Source organism: Physella acuta, unplaced genomic scaffold (genome assembly GCF_028476545.2).
Source record: "Physella acuta isolate Inbredline_101_S28 unplaced genomic scaffold, ASM2847654v3 ptg001493l, whole genome shotgun sequence".
NCBI classification, from domain to species: Eukaryota; Metazoa; Mollusca; class Gastropoda; family Physidae; genus Physella; species Physella acuta.
In genome coordinates, this window is record NW_026733008.1 from 21,870 (window position 1) to 41,930 (window position 20,061).

The 20,061-nt window shown below is 38.3% G+C and overlaps 1 protein-coding gene across 3 annotated transcripts in view; it reads left to right on the forward strand.

The window, feature by feature from the left end:
• The window catches only part of LOC131928373 (putative 3',5'-cyclic phosphodiesterase pde-5), a 103,011-nt gene that overhangs the window by 17,083 nt on the left and 65,867 nt on the right, over positions 1–20,061 (forward strand). For 2 of the 3 annotated variants that reach the window (XM_059284376.1, XM_059284375.1), the window contains exon 2: positions 10,851–11,707. In XM_059284376.1, the coding sequence (XP_059140359.1) occupies positions 11,197–11,707 (511 nt within the window). In that variant the 5' untranslated portion in view covers positions 10,851–11,196. Of the gene's footprint in view, positions 1–10,850; positions 11,708–19,453; positions 19,638–20,061 lie in introns of those variants that run through there. The other variant, XM_059284378.1, reaches the window with a different exon arrangement.

Consider the following 20,061-nt stretch of genomic DNA (forward strand, 5'->3'; position numbering starts at 1 on the left):
AACGATCTAAACATTAATAACTTTAACAGTATATCGTACAGAAGATTTTTTAAATTTTCACTTCTGTTTAATTATTGATCAAATTGATGGGTTTTATTGTGTGCATGGGCGGGTAGTGCTTTATTGTGTTTTTAATCAGTGGGGGGGGGGGGGGGGGGTAGGTGGTCCCCTTTTGTTCTCCCCTAAGTGTAACGCCCTTCTGAGCCTCGTTTGTGTTTATGCTGTTGTATGCACATCAGTTGTATTTATGTGATAACTGCAGTTATAAACACATCAGTTGTATTTATGTGATAACTGCAGTTATAAACACATCAGTTGTATTTATGTGATAACTGCAGTTATAAACACATCAGATGTACTTTTGTGATTCCTCTAGTTATAAACACATCAGTTGTATTTATATGATGCCTGCAGTTGCAACTAAATCAATTGTATTTATGTGATGCCTGCAGTTGTATTGAAAAGACGAAATCACGTAATCTGTATTTATGTGATGGCTGCCTGCAGTGGTAATGGAAAACAAAACTTGAAACAACAGGAGGTCGGTGCAACTGCAGGTATAAAACAAGCCGTCGACGCCAAGGGTTTAATGATAACATCTGAAATCACAGCTACACGCAGAACTCTCGCAGCACAAACACACATCTAACGGCCTGGTTCTGTAGACGTGGGTGGGGGTTAAAGGAGGGGGGGGGATGAAGACAAAATTCTTGCTGGTTTCATGCCGTCTGATTTTAATTTTTAATATCTTACGTGCAGAAACATAATCCAGGTAGCCACGCCCAAGTTTTGCCTTTTCCTAATCACCCCGGTTTCCGCACTACCAGTCCTTAAAACGCACACTTACATAAAACACACACACATATGTATCCTATATATATATATATATATATATATATATATATATATATATATATATATATATATATATATATATATATATATATATGCGGATGTCCATGTCCATTCACCTACTTTATATTATAAGTAAGAAAAGTTTCCTATTCGAACGGCGGTCCATGGGGCAAGAGAAGTAGAGTTTACCTGTTTCTGTAATCTCGGCATATGAAGCGATATTGTGGTCAGAACCAGTGTTTCTTCCAGGCATCCTTTCGGGGGGGGGGGGGGGGGGGGAGAGAAAAAAGTCTGGAAGAAACACTGGTCAAAACTATGCCCAGTCGCCTTTACTTACCCTAACGTGAGTCAGATATCCTTAAAAGCTGATTGTACTCACGGACGTTCTACCGACTTAAACCCTGATTCGAACTCGAGTCTTTTGGGTTAGCGATCTAGCGCTCTACCGCTAGGCCACGCCTATATTATAAATAGACTTAATAATTGAATAAAAAACCCATTTATTTATATTTTTAGGCCGATTCCCGAAATAGACCTCAGCCTCATTTAAAACCCCGGCACTCATTAGATCAATAAAAGAAAAAAAAATCATAACAAATAATCAATACCACCTTCAAGAAAGGTGGTATTCGCCGCCACCAGTAATAAACTCGGGACTCGGGGTAGAAGGCAGATTATCTTTGAAGACGTAACTTGCGAGTGATATTAGTCCACGCTCTTACCTGATTGGCTTGTTTGTGCTCAGTAGGGGGGCGTTCGATGATCCGTCGTTGACTCGAGAGTATCGGTGTCACACTGACGTCATTGCTGCCTCCACCCCCCCCCCCCCCCCACTTTTTGTGTGCGGCGAGGTCGTTTGCAAATGACTATAGATGGAGAGGGTTTTTTTTTTCCCTGTTGGTTTTTAAAGGGAAATAACTCAACAAAATGGCAAGATTTTCTCCAACATGAAAATTAAAAGCTTAGCATGTGACATTTAATCTTTCATGATTTTGATTGTAAGAAAGTTTACTATATGTAATTATTTCATTAAGAATTATTTATTAAAGTTATCTACACACCTTAATAAGCGGCATTTATTTTATTATTTATTTTGTTCTTCCAAAATTGCCAGAGAGTCAAGCCAGTCAAGTACAGAATTTTTCTAAAATAAAAAAAACAACATAAAAAGTGAGGGGGAGAGGAGGGAGTCAGTGCTTAATTTAAGTTATGGGTCCAAGCTAGAGACAATGCATAATTTTATAAAACTTTTATCTCATGGGCAATGTTTCTTTCAGATATTTTTCTCCGCAGGGAGGGGGGGGGGAGACTTGAAACTTCAGCAGGGTGGGGTTAAAGTATATATTTTCCATACCAATTATACGTTTTTTTTTCTATTTCGTCCGGTAGAATGCTCCTGATATGGGGGTAGAGGCGTACATTACCCACGAAGAGTGTCTGCAAAAACTGGACATGGGCAGTCTTGTGGTTGGGTCGGTGTGTCTAATACTGGAATCTTTCACTTGTCATCTTGTATTCAACATCTGCAACACTGGAACTTTTTTTATTGTTAAACGACATGTATGTTAACCTTCTCATATCGTGCTGGATCTTTGAATCATCTCTCTTGGTTCCCCAGAAGCTTTATTCAATCTAGTTATGGTTATTTCCTATCGCAATATTTAGAATTCTCAGTTCTTATGGCCCATTTTAATCACTCCACAAAATCAACACAGATTATGTGGTACGTGTTGTGGTTTCGCATTTTTAAAATCGCAGAATGTTTTTTTTTATCAAATCTACATTCTAAAACTAAATGCAAATTCATAAAAACATTTTTTTAAAAATTTAAATGAAATAATCAGCGGTTTTATGGATTCTATGGGAAGGCGTGGCTGACTGATATGGCATACGTCGGCTATCCCGAAAGCCTCGAGTTTGAATTTGTGTTCAAGTCCGTAGAACGTCCATGAGTACACTCAGCTTTGATGGGTACCTGACTCAAGTTAGGGAAAGTAAAGGCGGCGGGGTATAGTGCTGACCACAATACCCTTTTATATGCCGAGGTCACAGAAACAGGCGAACTCTACTTCACTTGCCCCACGGACCGTCATGTTCGAAAAGGGAATGTTACTATAATGGATTATATTTAAAATGTAATACTATTCTTTTCTTGCAATATTTCACATTAAAAACAAATTTAAAAACTCTGAACACACTACAAGCAATGTGTAACAACCTTAAATCGATGTGTGTAGCACGTGTGTTCCAACTCTATTGTTGTGACTTCCTATAGAGTCAGCCGCCTCCATTCATGAAACGGATCTATCGATATCTACCTACACCCCCCTCCCCCACCCCCTACCACCTGATCAGCAATACTTTCAATACCCCCGGCCTGTAGAGAAAGCTACGGGTAAAGTTTCGCCTCGATCGATTGTACCTTTCAATTGGTTCAAGTGTTCTTAGCGATAGGTTGTTTTTTTCTTCTATTTTCTTGTGTCGCGAACGTAAAGGAGAAGACAAAAAATAATGAAATACGTAGCGGCCGCTCTAAACAGGTGAATGAAAGATCAGGTGTTTAGGAATAAAAGATTTTTTTTTTAAATACCGGGGATGCGTCTTCTTTAATCAATTTATAAAGCTCGTATCCAAGTGAGGCATATTTAGCGAGGTATAAATGACACACTTGAAGGGGAGTTAAGGGGGACAACTGTTTAGATTTTACAAGACAACTCGGTGGTGTTTTTTTCACATCATCACCGTCTGTCTCTAAGTTATAATACACACGTTTCTGTAGGTATATGTAGGTCGATCTTGTTCTCATTCATCACTATACTTTATGTGGACGTCTTGTGCTAGTATAGGGACACGACCACATTTCCTTATCGTACTCAGTTTCGGGTGATTCCTCTAAGTTGGGTCCATAACATTCCGGCTGCTTCTGCATCACCGACAACTGACCCTTTTCCAAGTTTATTTTGGCCTACCTACTTTCCTATTTCCTTGTGGATTCCATTTTGGTTTATGCAAAATATGTCCAATCCACCCACATTTGTATTCCTCCATGGTTCGACATTGATATTTTTTTCATGCCACTGGATGTTCAATATGCGTTGTTCCTGATTTTATTCCACATCTATAAAAACACAAAATAACCTTTAGCATTTTAAGCGACTTTATTTTAAAGAACACCACGGCTAAAGATTTAAAAATACAAATGGAAAACGCAAGTGATCGGTGATAGAGTGCATGCTTGCTAACCCAAAGGTGTAGAGTCCGGGATCCGAACTCGATGATTAGTAAACCTTGGAATAGAACTACCCATCGCATATTTAACCCAGGACGGGTGTGGGTGCTCTATACCTGAGAAGAAAGTAAAAACCTGATAGAAACATACGGTTGACGTGATGATAAAACTGTATGCTTCATACCAGTGTCCAATTATACCATAATAATGGAAACTTTCTTCTTCGATCTTAATTGTAATGTTGGAAGGAATTTCCTCCAACACTATCAAGTATACGTGTTAACTTGTTATGCGCAATATAGGCCGCTGACTCCAAATTCAGCCTGCTTTTCTTTTTCGATTTGATTCCATAGCCTTGGTGCATTCGAGAACAAACTACAAGGCATTAGTTATTTTGATTTTGGAGTTGTCTCTCCTAGATGGATGGCTGTCCCCAGGTATCGAGACTCATTAGCCCGGGGGTTCGAACTCGGGACTTTTTTATTTAGCATCAAGAATCTACTAAAAAAGGGGTGTTAGGTAACTGATAGTGACAATAAACTATAAACTAAAACTAATGTCAACACTAATTTTATCCCTAACCCAAACCCTGGCCTTATTCCAGCATAGCCATAACCCAAAAGTCTGGCGCAAACACTCAGTACGATATTACAGTAGTACGAACAACCTAACCGACATATTTTTACTGAGAGTGCATTGTTGGACACTGGTAGTAGGAATTCCCCAACTCATGTTATCAGATTGCAGCTATTGATTTCTCTGCTCTGTGATTGGGAGTGCAAGTATGCAATCAACTGAAATAGGAAAGAATTGGAAATAAATGTTGTAGGGATAAAAAAACAACCCACCATGGACCTAAAAGGGGACATAACTCCCCGTAGCGCTATAAAACAACAAACAAATAAATACTCAAGAGAAAATAACTCTAGCGGAATGTCAGCGCAGCCATTGGATTATCTTCCACACAATTAAACTTGTTAATTACCGCTGATATTTTTTTTTATCCTTAATTGCCTTTTACCTAGGAGTTCAACGGCGGCGGTGACGTCAGTGTGGTTAATTGATTTCAGGAGGGGTGAATGTCTCGTGTGGGTGGTGTGGTGGGGTGGGGAAGGGGGAGCAGTTAGGTGGTGTAGAGATATTAAAAAGTTGTCTGGGCACTTTTTTTTCTCTTATGGCCATTTATGTCTGTTCAATCTGGCAAACTAAAGACCGGCCTAGTGAGCTAAAAACATATCTGGCAAGTTTATAAATACGACAGTGTTTCTCAAACTGCTACAACTCGGGTCATTATAGTTTACACCATCATTACCTAATCGCAAGGTTCACCTAGAACAATTATGTAACGTATATGTTTAGTATGTCGCGTTAGTTATGCTTATATGCTGTGTGATGAAATGCCTTAATGCTCTGATGTCTTTTTATTCACTTTGAATAGGTGGTGGTGTCTAAATGGTCTATTTTAAGATAGTATTACCTATTTGATATCTGTTTTAAAGTGGTAATACCTATTTAATATCTGTTTTAAGATGGTCTTACCTATTTGATATCTGTTTTAAAGTGGTAATACCTATTTGATATCTTTTTTAAGATGGTATTACCTATCTGATATCTGATTTAAGTGGTATTATTTTTTTTTATCTGTTTAAGTTGGTATTACCAATTCCTTCACTGTGTTAAGGCGGTATGACCTATTTGTTCTCTTACTATTCTAGTCTCACGCATGATAAAACCGTTTGCTGTAAATACGCAGACGATGGTTACGTCACTCAACACGTTGGAAATTCGTTTCCTTTGAGTTCTCTTCGCCAATGGCCAAAAAAAAATTAAATTGCTTTCCCACACTCCGGTTAAAAAAAAAACCATTTTTCGCGGATTTTTTTTTATTAAAGAGTAAGTTGAACTCTTCAATGGCTAAAACCAAAGAAAACAAGCCTAAAAATATTTACCTGTGGGAAACATCAAAGTAAAATTACACCTGTAGCCCAGACCTCCCAGCACTGAAAGTTTTGTTATTAAATTTAGTTTATCCCTAAACTTATGTTTACTTCGACATGAATGTAATCTATATTCAGATCTTTAAACGAAGATATATGTCCAAAAAATATGGAGTTTTTTAAATTAGTTTGTTTGAAGTCTTCAAAAAAATATTTTTGGCTGGAAGCTTTTTGTTTTTGTGAGGTTAAAACAAAAGGAATGCGGCACAAAATGAGAGACAAGCGAGTTTTACAGCTTCGAAAGAACGTAAAAAAAGGTGAAGATTCCTCTGTAGGCCTAGCCATCCATATGTTTCTTGACATGTTTCTTGACATCCATCAGCATGTGGAGGGATGGTGCGGCCAGCACTTTGCCCAGCCGCCTTTACTTTCCTAAACGTAAGTCAGGTACCCAACAGGGTTGGGTGGACTCAGGGACGTTCTACAGTCACAAGTCCGAACCGAGATCCGAACTCGTTACCTACGAGCTAGTAGCTAAACGTTCTATCATTCACCCACGCCGCCCCATCTTTGGAAGAACGTGCAATTTCAAATAAGTATTAATTTGTATTAATATTTTTAAGATTGGCTTTTATTTATTTTAAATCCGTAATTTCATTATATATAAATTATTTTGTGTAATAGTCAACATTCCCTCAAAATAAAATAAAATCACATCAACTTTTTTTTGAAAAAAAAAGCATTAATATCAAGAAATAGATATAAGAATTTAAAGTAGTTACCTAATGGCAAGATAGATACACCAGGAGCAAAAACCACGACAAAAAAAAAATAACAAAACATACAACCATATTTTTAACACCATATAAAGCTAAAACAACACACGAACAACATAGACCAAAACTTGATTCAAACTTATAGGGCTGGTAAGTAGGTCGCCAACCCGTTCTACGGCTTAATAAAACCTGCATGAGCCATAGAACTGGTTGGTGACCTACTTACCAGCCCTATAGCAACAATTATCTGCATACTTGGTTTCTTCTTTCATATGCACCATGAAGTTCTATGACTCGACGCCACGTCTATATTCTTTTATTTTTAGAATAAGTTAAACAAAAAACTGGAATTTTCAAACCTAATTTTAAACACGACCTAATGTCGCACGCAACTTCAGAGCTTTCTGTAATTCAAATTTAGCCAGATACTCACGACAATCAACACTGAGCTGGACGGGATATCTTTCAAACTTTTCCCAATAGACGCAAAGCAATCAATTACATTCTTGGTGCCAGGGTGGGTTTGCGTCATTCTTTTACTGAAAACAATTGCCCGAGAAATGATGTTGTTATTGAGACCATTTCTAAAACATTTTTTTTTAAATTCAGGAGTTCCCCACCGGATTGATTCACAACTTTATCATTAACCCCCAGATATATTATTTTTTCATCACAAATACATACAAATGGCTCCCCGGCAAAAAAAAAACTTGAACAAATAAAATCTCACAATGATGAAAACCATGGACATAAACCGTCGACATAAGGGCCCTGGACAAAAATCCCTCACGACAAAAACACCGGAAATACCCACTCCCCCTTCCCCACCCCGCAGTAGGCTATATAAGGGGAGGATCTTCGAGTAGAAGTAGAATTGCTTTAAAAAACAAAGAACACGTAACAAATACATACAATTTTAATGAAAGATTTTCAACACATTTTATCAATGTACGTTTTAAAAAAAAGATTTTGAGGAATTTTTGCTGGGGGGGGGGATTAGCAGTCTTATGTCCAGGTTTTTTCGCCTGTACACAGATTCGGTCTACAAAGCAGCTATTATAATCTGGGAGTCCATTGCCCTTTTTATGCAATACTTCACTGTAAAAAAATTCCTATTATCGATAGGGCGTTCCCTCAATTGATGACGTAAGATTTAAAACAACGGTGTCAGGCACCACGGAAAACTCTGAGATCGCATGCCATTGTCAGCGCCCCGTGTGCTGGAAGGAATGGCATGACGTCATGCTAGACGACCAAGTCCCCAGTGTAGATCGATTTAAACAAAAATAAATTAGATCCAGTGACGTCATACGTAGGTCAGTCGTGGATATATTTTAACGCTGGGAACACGAAATAGGCTGGAGAGAATTTTGGTTTGAATGCCGAGATTTCTCTGTCATTTGTATGCCAAGATTTCTCTGTCATTTGTATGCCAAGATTTCTCTGTCATTTGTATGCCAAGATTTCTTTGTCATTTGCATGCCAAGATTTCTCTGTACATGTGATATGAATGCCAAGATTTTTCTGTCCTTTGTATGCCCAGATTTCTCTGTGCATTTGATATGAATGCCAACGTTTCTCCGTCATTTATATCCCAAGTTTCCTTTGTACATGTGATAGGAATGCCAATTTATCCGTGACTTAATGCCAAGTTTTCTGTAATGTGATATGCCAAGTGCTAGGTCTTTTAACTCCACCACTAATTTTCCTCTATTACTTTAACTAGTTCCAGGTTACCTGTCTTGATCTATGCAGGTATACTGACACGCTCTGGTTATATAATCTCAACTATTTTCATTACAAACGGACTGAAAGTTGTGCTTGACTTTTAAGGACATGGACATTGTTGTTGTTTGAAGACTTAAAATCCTGATCTACAGTAGCTAAAACCTACAGAGAAGAACAGCTGTTTCCTACGTGTACTGTATGCTTTATATATAATTCGTTGAGGAATAAGATCTTGGAAGAGTGTCGGGTGGGGGGGGGAGGGGTGGGGTGACGTGGTTACATCTCTTGGGTGACGGGCGGCGAAGACAACACCGCTAACTTTGGTGCCAATCTAGCCAATCAGAATCTCAACTCTACTAGATTGTGAATGTTTTTTAACACTTTAACTTCGCTGTGTACTTTTCTCTCCAATCTCTCTCTCGCCCCCTCCCTGCATTCTCTCTCTCTGTCCCTCTCTCTTTCTCCCTCTCTCTCTCTCGTGGGAATGTTTTTTTTTAAATCACTTAATCTTTCCTTCCTATTGATTTCGCCAAGACAGGTAGCTCAAATCTTAAATAGCCATTATTCTTAATTATCCGCGGTTTTTATCGTAATTAAATCTTTCCGCAAGGGAGGAATGTATTTATTTTAAACGTCACATTATTCTTTCTCCCTTTCTCTTCATCTTACCCCCTCCCTCTTTCTTTCTCTCTCTCTCTCTCTCTCTCTCTCTCTCTCTCTCTTCTATTTTCTTGTTCATGTATCCATTTATCAAAACATGGAAAATCGGTTTCCAAATTAGTAAGTCTGTATATTCCGTTAGAATATATATATATATATATATATATATATATATATATATATATATATATATATATATATATATATATATATATATATATATATAGACTTAGAAGCAACAAAACCACTTGACAGAATATTTCGCAACACTGCAGATGTCCCCTTTAACACCGCTGTACAAAATAAATTAACAGCCTTCCATTGACAAAATCTGTTTACAAAATGTCGTCGTTTTGTCTTCCCATTGTCAGACTTTTTTATTTACAAAGAACGCGCTACGTCATGCAAACGATACTTCTTCCGCCTACTTTAATCCGAATCGCCACCACAGGATTAGCGTCCGATCCTTCACGCTAATCCCAGTATTGTTCTAGCGTTAGGGAACTACTTAACTGCTCGGCTGTACGACGTCTCAAGATTCAATGACTCGGCGTCCATCTGTTGTTGTTTTGTCTTCTGTATAGGATCAAACACGACGGCCGTGCGAATAGACAATTTTTTTAATGGTTTTGTACCCAGTAATTTGGCATTGGTCTATAGGAGTTTTTTAAGTGAAATGAAAAGGGGGAGAATTGGTTGAGTTTAGCTGGAGTTTTAAATGGTTCGTGTTTTTTAAAAAGTGTACTGATCTTAGAATAGATATCGATCGATTATAGGAGCGTTGGATGGAATATGGAGTGTGGGGGTGGTTGAGGTTGTAATAGAGTGTTCAAATTGTAATTGATAGTTTGTTGTCAAATGACGTGTGATTTTTATTGTCTCGTGTGCTCGACTGAAGCTCGTAGCTACTTGTTGTATGATAGGAAATGTTCGAAGGTGTGTTCGTCTTACTCTTATGGAAAATAATGTTCGTGTTTGCCTAATTTGATGGGGATAATGTTCCTATTTGCTAAGGTTTCTGGGCAATAATGTTTTATTCGCTAGATTAATGGGGAATAATGTTCTTTGCTAAGGTTTCCGGAGAACATTTTATATCTTTACAAGTTTGATGGGAAATAATGTTTGTAATTGCTAAAATTGATGGATGATAACATTGTCTTTGCTAAAGTTGATGGGGAATTATGTTCTCCTTTGTTAAGGTCGATTAAAAAATATTTATTGGTCTTCTCTCTCCCTATCGTTCTCTGGCTCGTTCTCTCTCTTGTTCTCTCTCTTGTTCTCTCTCTTGTTCTCTCTCTTGTTCTCTCTCTTGTTCTCTCTCTTGTTCTCTCTCTTGTTCTCTCTCTTGTTCTCTTTCTTGTTCTCTCTCTTGTTCTTTCTCTCCCTTTTTCTCACTTCTCTCTTTCTTTCTCCCTCTCTCTCTCTCTCTCTCTCTCTCTCTCTCTCTATCTCTCTATTGATGTCCGGTCATTGATTCAGATATTCTAGCACATAGTTTCAAACAAAAATTGAATCACACAACACCACAACAACATATTTTTTGTTTATTCTCCTGATACATTTTCCAGAGTTGTAAATTTTATTTTCCTACAGTATTGAAATGTTTAGTCGTACACTGTTTTACGACCACGTACCTAATCTTTAATTATCTTTTTTTTAAACCAGACACCAATTAGTGAAGATTTATGACAACGGCAATACAAACATTGAAACAACACCCTGAGCTTGACAGGAAATACGTCACAACTGTGTCACGACCTTGGCACGACCTTGAGATCTACTCCCACAAACCAATCGCATGATAGTTTTTTTTTTCCTAAACAAGAAGCCAATCAAGACAGAGAGCGAGGGAGAAAAAAAAACCCACCAAGAACAACAACTCCAAATTTGCACCTGAAGTTGTCGTTCCTGATTTTTTATTATTATTGCCCTTCTCACCTCTTAGCAACGCCGCGTCATTAACCACGATGCTCTCCCTTCCAAAGCCGTGGCGTTTACTGCAGTTGTAAAGATGCCATTCTCTTCCAAGTTCGGCGTCATGCCCGCCACCTCCGGACCGCCCCCGCTTCGCTCCCCCATCCAGCGCCGCCTACCCCCTCTCAAGCAACAGACTCAGCCGGCCAACAACTCCTACCACAACGTTCCATCCAGCAGCCACAGCATCCTCCCGCCCGGCAGCTTTGCCATCACCAATGGCAACGCTCTCGTGGTCAGCGGCGTCATGACGGAAAAACCCTCTCCAACCGGAAACCACGGCCGGAACGGGTTGGCGTATACCAACGGGGTGAAAACCAACAACGGCTCCCCGTACCCGTTGAACAATGGGGTGGCCAACACCCTGGGGTACCTCAGTATCACCCCAGTGCCCGCCGCCCATACAGCGGCGTCGCCTATTGACACAACCTCGACAGTGTCGGTGTCACGTCTAGTGGGGAGGCGACCCTCTCCCATGGGACGTAACAAAAACAAAACCTTGAGCAAGCCGGGACTACAGGGTGTAACGACCGATACGGCATCCACAGGTAAAAGATTAAATCTATGTATAGTTCCTGCAGTTCAGGTCGGCATTTTATTAAATCTATATTATCCACAGGTAGTCCCATTTACAGGTAGTCCCATCCACAGGTAGTTTCATCCAAAGGTAGTCCCATCCATAGGTAGTCCCATCCATAGGTAGTCCCATCCACAGATAGTCACATCCACAGGTAGTCACATCCACAGGTAGTCACATCCACAGGTAGTCACATCCACAGGTAGTCCCATTTACAGGTAGTCACATCCACAGGTAGTCTTATCTACAGGTAGTCTCATCCACAGGTAGTCCCATCCACAGGTAGTCACATCCACAGGTAGTCTCATCTACAGGTAGTCTCATCCACAGGTAGTCCCATCCACAGGTAGTCATATCCACAGGTAGTTTCATCCACAGGTAGTCCAATCCACAGGTAGTCTCATCCATCCGGTAGTCCCCTTTACTCCCATGCACAACTATTAATTTAAATATTTTAGAAAGGTTGTATTCTTTGAAATATTTTTAGGTTTCTTTCTTTTGAAAATAACTTAAAAGATAATATCAATATATATAAATATATATATATATATATATATATATATATATATATATATATATATATATATATATATATATATATATATATATATATATATGCATTTATTTATTTATTCTCAACTTTTTTTTCTGAATTGATGGTATAATAAATGACTAGGATCACTTGTTGATTAATTCTCTTAACATAAATAGCACGCCTAAAATGTTAGTTTAAAATAAACGATTGAATTCCCTATTTAAAAATCCGTCAGATACTAAAGGTCAAACGGTTTCTTGTCTATTATATTATTTGAAAAAAAAACCTTTAGAATGTGTTCGGGTCATAAAAGATCACTGGAGAACGTATTGACTTCTGGTTTTTTTTTCAACTGATCAATCGTTCAGCCCTGCAATTATTCATAGGTCATTTCAACGGCTAGGTGTTAAGTGTAGCCTTTCATGATGGACCATATCCCTATGCGGAATATAGGGGAGGGTAATATATCTGGTTGTTAGGAGTGGGGGGTAGCATATATCTGGTTGTTAGGGGGTGTAGGGTCGCGATAGAACAGCTGTTTAAGGGGTCGTGACCGTAAGCTTAATTAAAGGTAGAGAGTTAAGGCAGCTGGCTCAGAATGGGCGTATTCTCTTGTAACCATGGCGACAAGAGGAACACACGTGCAGCATAATGCCATTTTAAAAAAATGTTCACTTTTAATACGATCGGTACTGGTTAGAGCTGAGCTGGTTCATGAAATGTCGTTTGAATTTAATATCATTTAAAATTGTGAAAGGGGTAGGGGGTGGGCGTCGGGTGTGTGGGGTTTTGCCCTAGCACCTAACTCACCAACCGCCACGCCACTGGTCATAAAGACACAACAACTACAAACCTGGGCGACTACTAGAGCAGAACATATACTCCGTTATAATAATAATTGGCTCCATAATGTAATTGGCGATTGGAAATTACACATTGGAAATCAAGGCTCAAACCCTGGGCAGTAAGTAGAGAAGAGATAGATGTTGTCTATGTATGGTGTATCAGGCCATATAGCCTATGGGGCTCTACACCTGTAGGTTTCGAAATTTGCTCCCTAAGTGGGATTCTGTCTTGATCTTCCCGGGGGTTCAGGGTTCGGAGTGGTCGTGTGCCGACCCCTTCGTCAGAAGCCCAACAAAACAAACCTCCATCCCTCACGGGTGCTAACCTTGAACACCCCCTCCCATTTTTCTACCTTAGTGCTAGCCTTGAAACAACCTCTTTCCATTTTCTAACTTAGTTCAGCCAAGCCTTGAAACGACCTCTTCCCATTTTCTACCTTAGTTGAACCAACCTTTGAAGCAATCCCTCCCCATTTTCTACCTTAGTTCAACCAACCTTTGAAACAACCCCTCCCCATTTTCTACTTGGGTTCCAGCCTTGAAATAACCCACCCAAGCATAGTTCGCCTACACTACAGCTGATCAAAGACACTATCGCCATCAACACAGAGACCGCAGCTGTAGTTGGTGTGGTAAGATGTTATCCCGTGGTCGGAGTACCGTGAACAAGTCCTTTATTGGACCCGGTTCACCTGATTACATCTGGGTGCTGACGTCACTCGGAAAACCGCCTTACCTGATCAAGGTGAATCGGTACTCTGGCTAAGATCTGTGGCAGATGACATCGGTGGCCAAGATCTGTGGCAGATGACATCGGTGGCCAAGATCTATGGCAGATGACATTTTTAACCAAGATCTATGACAGATGTCATTAAAACATCAACGCACAACAAATGTTTTATACTATATATATATATATATATATATATATATATATATATATATATATATATATATATATATATATATATATATATATAGGCGGCAGAAGAGAAAATGTCGACTCATGGCCATTAATTAACCTAAAACTCGGTTAACATAATAGTCTTATATCAACTGTTAAAAGTATACCTCGCTTGATTTAGTCTGTAACTTTTTAACGAAACAAACCTTTGTTTTTCATATTGTTAAATCAAAGTACCGATCTCCAATCAAATCGAATGGACCATTAACTTCAAATAGATTATTTTGTTAATGATATTGATAACTTAGGCCTTTTAGTTCTCCTAATAGCTTCCCCAAGAACTGTGTATTTGAACATAGACTTTGTGTTTAGTTTGAGTAGGGATGGGCCGTGTACTGAACACCAAATCACGAGTGAAAGAGCTTTCATTGAAAAGTTTAAAACACTAAATCCGTGTAAACAGGTCTAAAGAGTGATTGAATGAAAACATTTTTTACGATTTTACTTGAAGTGGAAGAAAATGGAATGTTTGTTCAAGGGTCAAAGGTCATGGAGGTGGATGTGTCCAATAGGTGGCACAAATGTATAGGTGTGTGGGTGTGGGGATGTGTGTAGGTGTGTTGGTATGTTTGGTGGTGTGTGTATTTGTATGTCATGAGTATTTCTGTGAGTGGCATGCGTATTTGTATGTTATGAGTATGTGTATGTGTAGTTGTATTTGTAGTTGTAGTTGTGGATGTGGGTGGACACGTATGCGTAGGCGACTGTGTATGTTTATGTGTGGGTGTTTAAGTGTAGGTGCAGGTGCAGGTTTATCTAAACCAGCGAGGCAGAGCTTGAATGCAAAAAAAAAAAAATTAAGTGTCAGCAAATTAATTGACAACATGCAATGTTATATAATAACCCCCCCCCCCCCTTCTATCTTATCTACCAATCAAATTCTAGACAGGTGTACTATTTCAGTAATTAATTATTTTCTGTCTTAATTAGCAGCTGTGTAAATAAATAATCTCATATTTCACATTGACTTTATTACACGTCAGAAGCCACATTTTTACAGGTATTCAATAAAAAAATGCTAACGGAATTTTATTTACATTAAAGGGGAGCTAATAACAGGTATTAAGCAATTACATTACATTAAAAGGGTGAACAATATATATATATATATATATATATATATATATATATATATATATATATATATATATATATATATATATATATATATATATATATATATTTATTTATATATATATATATATATATATATATATATATATATATATATATATATATATATATATATATATATATATATATATATATATATATATATATACTTCTATTTCGTATATACTGCATTAAAATGGCCCACTAGGTTTGATCCCGTGAATCTTAAATTAGCCTCACCTGGTGTCAATCACCTCTCAGTGTCAATTTCCTCAACACATTTTTCTCCCCTGGCACGATCGAGAGCTTCAACACACTTACACACCCCACCCCCAGCACCCAGCACCCACCCCCATCATGTGTCTGGGGTCCTTGTTAAAAATTATAAGACTTACAAAATTTGGCGTATTTAGCTGAATAATATTTCCATCGAGATTAATTGGTCAAGACACTGACGCCCAGGAAAGGGTCATTATATTTTTAATCCCAAGTGGATGGTCCAAATTTAAATGTTTGAACTATAAGCTCATGTGTCTTAAAACTATACCCGTGTGCTTTAAACTATACCCCTTTGTGACCTAAACTATACCTCGGTGGGTCTCCTTAATCCAGTGGCGTAGGGGGGGGGGTTCCAATTTTTACCCGGGGACAAACTTTCGATTTGAACCCCCCACTCAAACTTTCGATTTGCACCCCCCCCCCAAACTTTCGATTTGCATCCCCCCTCATACTTTATAAATATATATATACCGAGGGGTCTATGGGGGGGGGGGGGGTTTATGACCCCCTAACCCCCCCCCCCCCCCTGCCTACGCCACTGCCTTAATCCCACCCCACCCATCCACATTTATCAAATATTTATTGAGCTCGATCAATATTATTTTTACAAATTACCAAAAAAAAAAAAATTAAAAATTAGATTAAAAAATCATTTAATCAAATGTAAAAGTATGTCGTCACACTTTCTGACACCTCCCCCCCCCCCCCCCCGTAACAAATCGTGACAAAAGTACACGACACTAACGTCGTTTGTGGGTGACCACAGACGGTTTAAAAAAAAAAACATATAAGGGGACATAACCGTGGGTTTTCTGTCTGCATCGTTTGAAAAGAGTTTTTAATGCGGAATTATTATTTACCTCATATATTCTTTCTAGAAGAACAAATAAACTACCATTAACTAAATACGCTACTTTATTCTTATCTCCTAGACTTAGAATAATTGAAATAACATTAAATGAATCTTAACAAATGTGTATATATATATATATATATATACAGCATTTATCAATTTGATTGTGTGCTTATCATTGTTAAGCTTTGGTTGGAAAACGAAAAACTATAATTATTTTTAATACATGTTTTTGATTGATAAAAGCTGCCAATATCCCATAATTTAGTATTTCGAATACTAATAATCGTATTCATGCAGGAAACTCAGCGACTGCTGCGGTTTTCAATTACTCCTCTCCCCCCCCCCCCCTCCCCCTCCCCCACTCCGACCAATTTAACTGTCACAAAAAAGCAAACCCTTACTATATTATTAGTGTAGATGAAATGGATATTTTTAAGTAGGCACAATAATAGATGTTCGCATTAGAAAAAGTTTTAATATAGCATTTGTCATTGGAGATAGAAAGAGATTCAATCTCTATGGACAAGGGTTATCGGACCTTATCATTACGACTAGCTTCTACCTCTAGATGCTAGTGTTAGTTTAGCTGAACGTTATGTATTTCTACCTCTAGATTCAAGAGTTATACGGCTATCATTAATACTGTTTATCCCTCTAGATGCTAATTTTATTTTAACTGATCATTACGACTGTTTCTACCTCTATATGCAAATTTTATTTTAACTTATCATTAAGACTGTTTCTACCTCTATATGCTAATTTTATTTTCACTGATCATTAAGGCTGTTTCTACCTCTATATGCTAATTTTATTTTAACTGATCAGTATGACTGTTTCTACCTCTAGATGCTAGTTTTATTTAACTGATCATTACCAGTGCTTTTGCCTATAGATGATAGTTTTATTTTAACTGATCATTTAGACTGTTTCTACCTCTAGATGCTAGTTTTATTTTAACTGATCAGTATGACTGTTTCTACCTCTAGATGCTAGTTTTATTTAACTGATCAGTATGACTATTTCTACCTCTAGATTATAGTGTTATTTTAACTGATCATTACCAGTGCTTTTGCCTATAGATGATAGTTTTATTTTAACTGATCATTTAGACTGTTTCTACCACTAGACCAGGGGTCTCCAAACTTTTCAGACAGAGGGCCGCATTAACTATCAAATTTCAGTTCGGGGGCCAGTTTCTTCCAGGCTTTTCTTTTATTCTGGAAAAAGTTCCTCAGCCATCGCCAACAAACGTTTTTTTTCGTGGACAAAAAGATCTCCGCGGGCCGGATAAGAGGACCTCGCGGGCCGCATACGGCCCGCGGGCCGTAGTTTGGAGACCCCTGCACTAGACTAAAGAGTTATACGACCTTATCATTAAGACTGTTTCTACCTCTGTAAAATTGAGCGCCTTCTAATCCCAGGAAGGGATCTAATATTCCCTGCCAATAAACCCTTTCAATTTCCGCCTCTAGACCTCTACCTCAGCTAGAATAGCCCGGTCCTTTCTATTGATTTATGGGATCAGATTCAATGTCATTTATTGAAGAGGTGGGGGGAAAGAGGTATGAATGATCGAACCGGTGTAGGTACGTATGTGTGAGGTGGGGGGGGGGGGTGTAAAGAAAGTAGCGAGACGCGTTAATTGTAGAGTTATTAGGTTGAGAGGGGGCGGGGGGTTATAATGAAAAGGGCAGGTAGGTGTGTGTGTGTGTGTGTGTGTGTGTGTGTGATTGGCATGCCCACACATTTGAGAGAAGGCGTGTCTAATGGAAAGGTTAGCAGCGGTCTCTACTCGCGGTAAGGTTGGATTTTACTGTCTATAACATTCGAGCTGTGCGGAACTGACGCGAAATGTAATGTTAGAATTTCTTTTTTTAAACTTCGCCCACTAAAATATCATGAAGTCTTAAGAAAATAAATATTCTGGTATAAAACATTACTTTTTTTGCATAATTTTGAATCTTAACAAAACCTAAAAAAAAATGTGTTTCTAATGTAATATTGTCTAGGTTTCGTCTCATTTATAAATCAACAATTGTTTCTTGAATTTGCCGTTTAACAAACTTTGTTAACAAAGTTTTAGAAAGTTGGCTTTTGACACTCAGACCTCCCTACTGTTACCTACTCTTTCTTCGATTAACAGTGCGATTTTCTCATGTTTACACCCTTGCTACCTTGGCACCCACTCTGTGCTATACTTTTACTAACTTATTTAGGAACCCACTCTTGTCTATACTTCACTAACTTATATTGGCACACACTCTTGTATACACATTTACTAACTTATTTAGGAACTCACTCTAGTCTATACGTTTGCCAGCACATATAGGAACCCACTCTTGTCATACTTTTGCCAGCACATATAAGAACCCACTCTTGTCTCTACCTTTGCCAACACATATAAGAACCCACTCTTGTCTATACCTATGCCAGCACATATAAGAACCCACTCTTGTCTATACCTTTGCCAGCACATATAAGAACCCACTCTTGTCTATACCTTTGCCAGCACATATAAGAACCCACTCTTGTCTATACCTTTGCCAGCACATATAAGAACCCACTCTTGTCTACCACCCTGTCAGTCAAGATCAGCTTTGTTCTGATGCCAAATCAGCCTGAAAATTTCTAGCAGAGTAAGTCTCTTCCCCCACCCCACCCCCACCAACCCTTCGACCCCCCCCCCCCACACACACACACCCCCTCACACACACAACACAGTAGCTTTTCTTTAAAATAATCCGCTACAAAAAAAAATGAAAGGAAAAAAAGACACTTTAGTACGGTGAAATAAAACATGAATATAAAAAACGTTCACTGGACAAAGACGCAAAAGGTGGGGGGGGGGACCTATACTGCCACAGTGTGCCAACCAATACCCCCCCCCCCCCTACTCTTCGGCACCGAAAGGGGAAAAAAAGACTATCACGTTCGTGGAGAAAGACCTGTCACGATCGTGGCACACAGCGGCTGCATTATTTTAAATCTCATGTCACTTCTTTCATATCCGATTTAATTTGACAGTGCAATACGATTCAAGTGTTCCCAAGTGTTCTTCGTGTGTCTTACGTATGTGCATGTACCATTTTTAAACAGGTTGTTGTATTGAAAGGTCCGCTGTGTTAAAAGTGCCACAAGGGCTTAATTAATTCTTTTGTGCAGGAAGTGGTCCGCAATGTGCTTGTTTCGGATCTGGGTGTGTTCAGAGTTTCCTTCGGAGTTTTGTTTTTAAGTTTCTATTTATAGCTTTGTAAATCTTTTTGGAAAAATTACTATCGAACTAGTGTAAGGTGTGTTTTCACTTTCATCGTAAGTAGACTAAAACGTTAAGTTCTTGCAGTTTCGTTTAAAACTTGTGGAATGTTTTAAAATTAGTTTTGATGATTTATATAATTAATTAATTGCCGAATAGAAATAATTAAAACGCTTCTACTGAAAGTTTTGGACCAAAATAAAACCGGAAACACACAAGAGTCCGTGCCGAATTATTAATTTTATTTATTTTTTTTAACTGACCCTAATCATCTATTACTTTAATAATTAGTCTGCATTTAATATGATGAGTTGAATCCATATTTGGATGGAATATGGCAAATAAACGCAATTAAAAGATGCTCAAAAATTTAAAAATTCCTAACAATCATATCTGTCAAGTTTAGTAATATACAATTTTTACATGGTATACATTTATAGAACAAATTTAATACCAGGCACTAAAAAAACTGGTTAATAA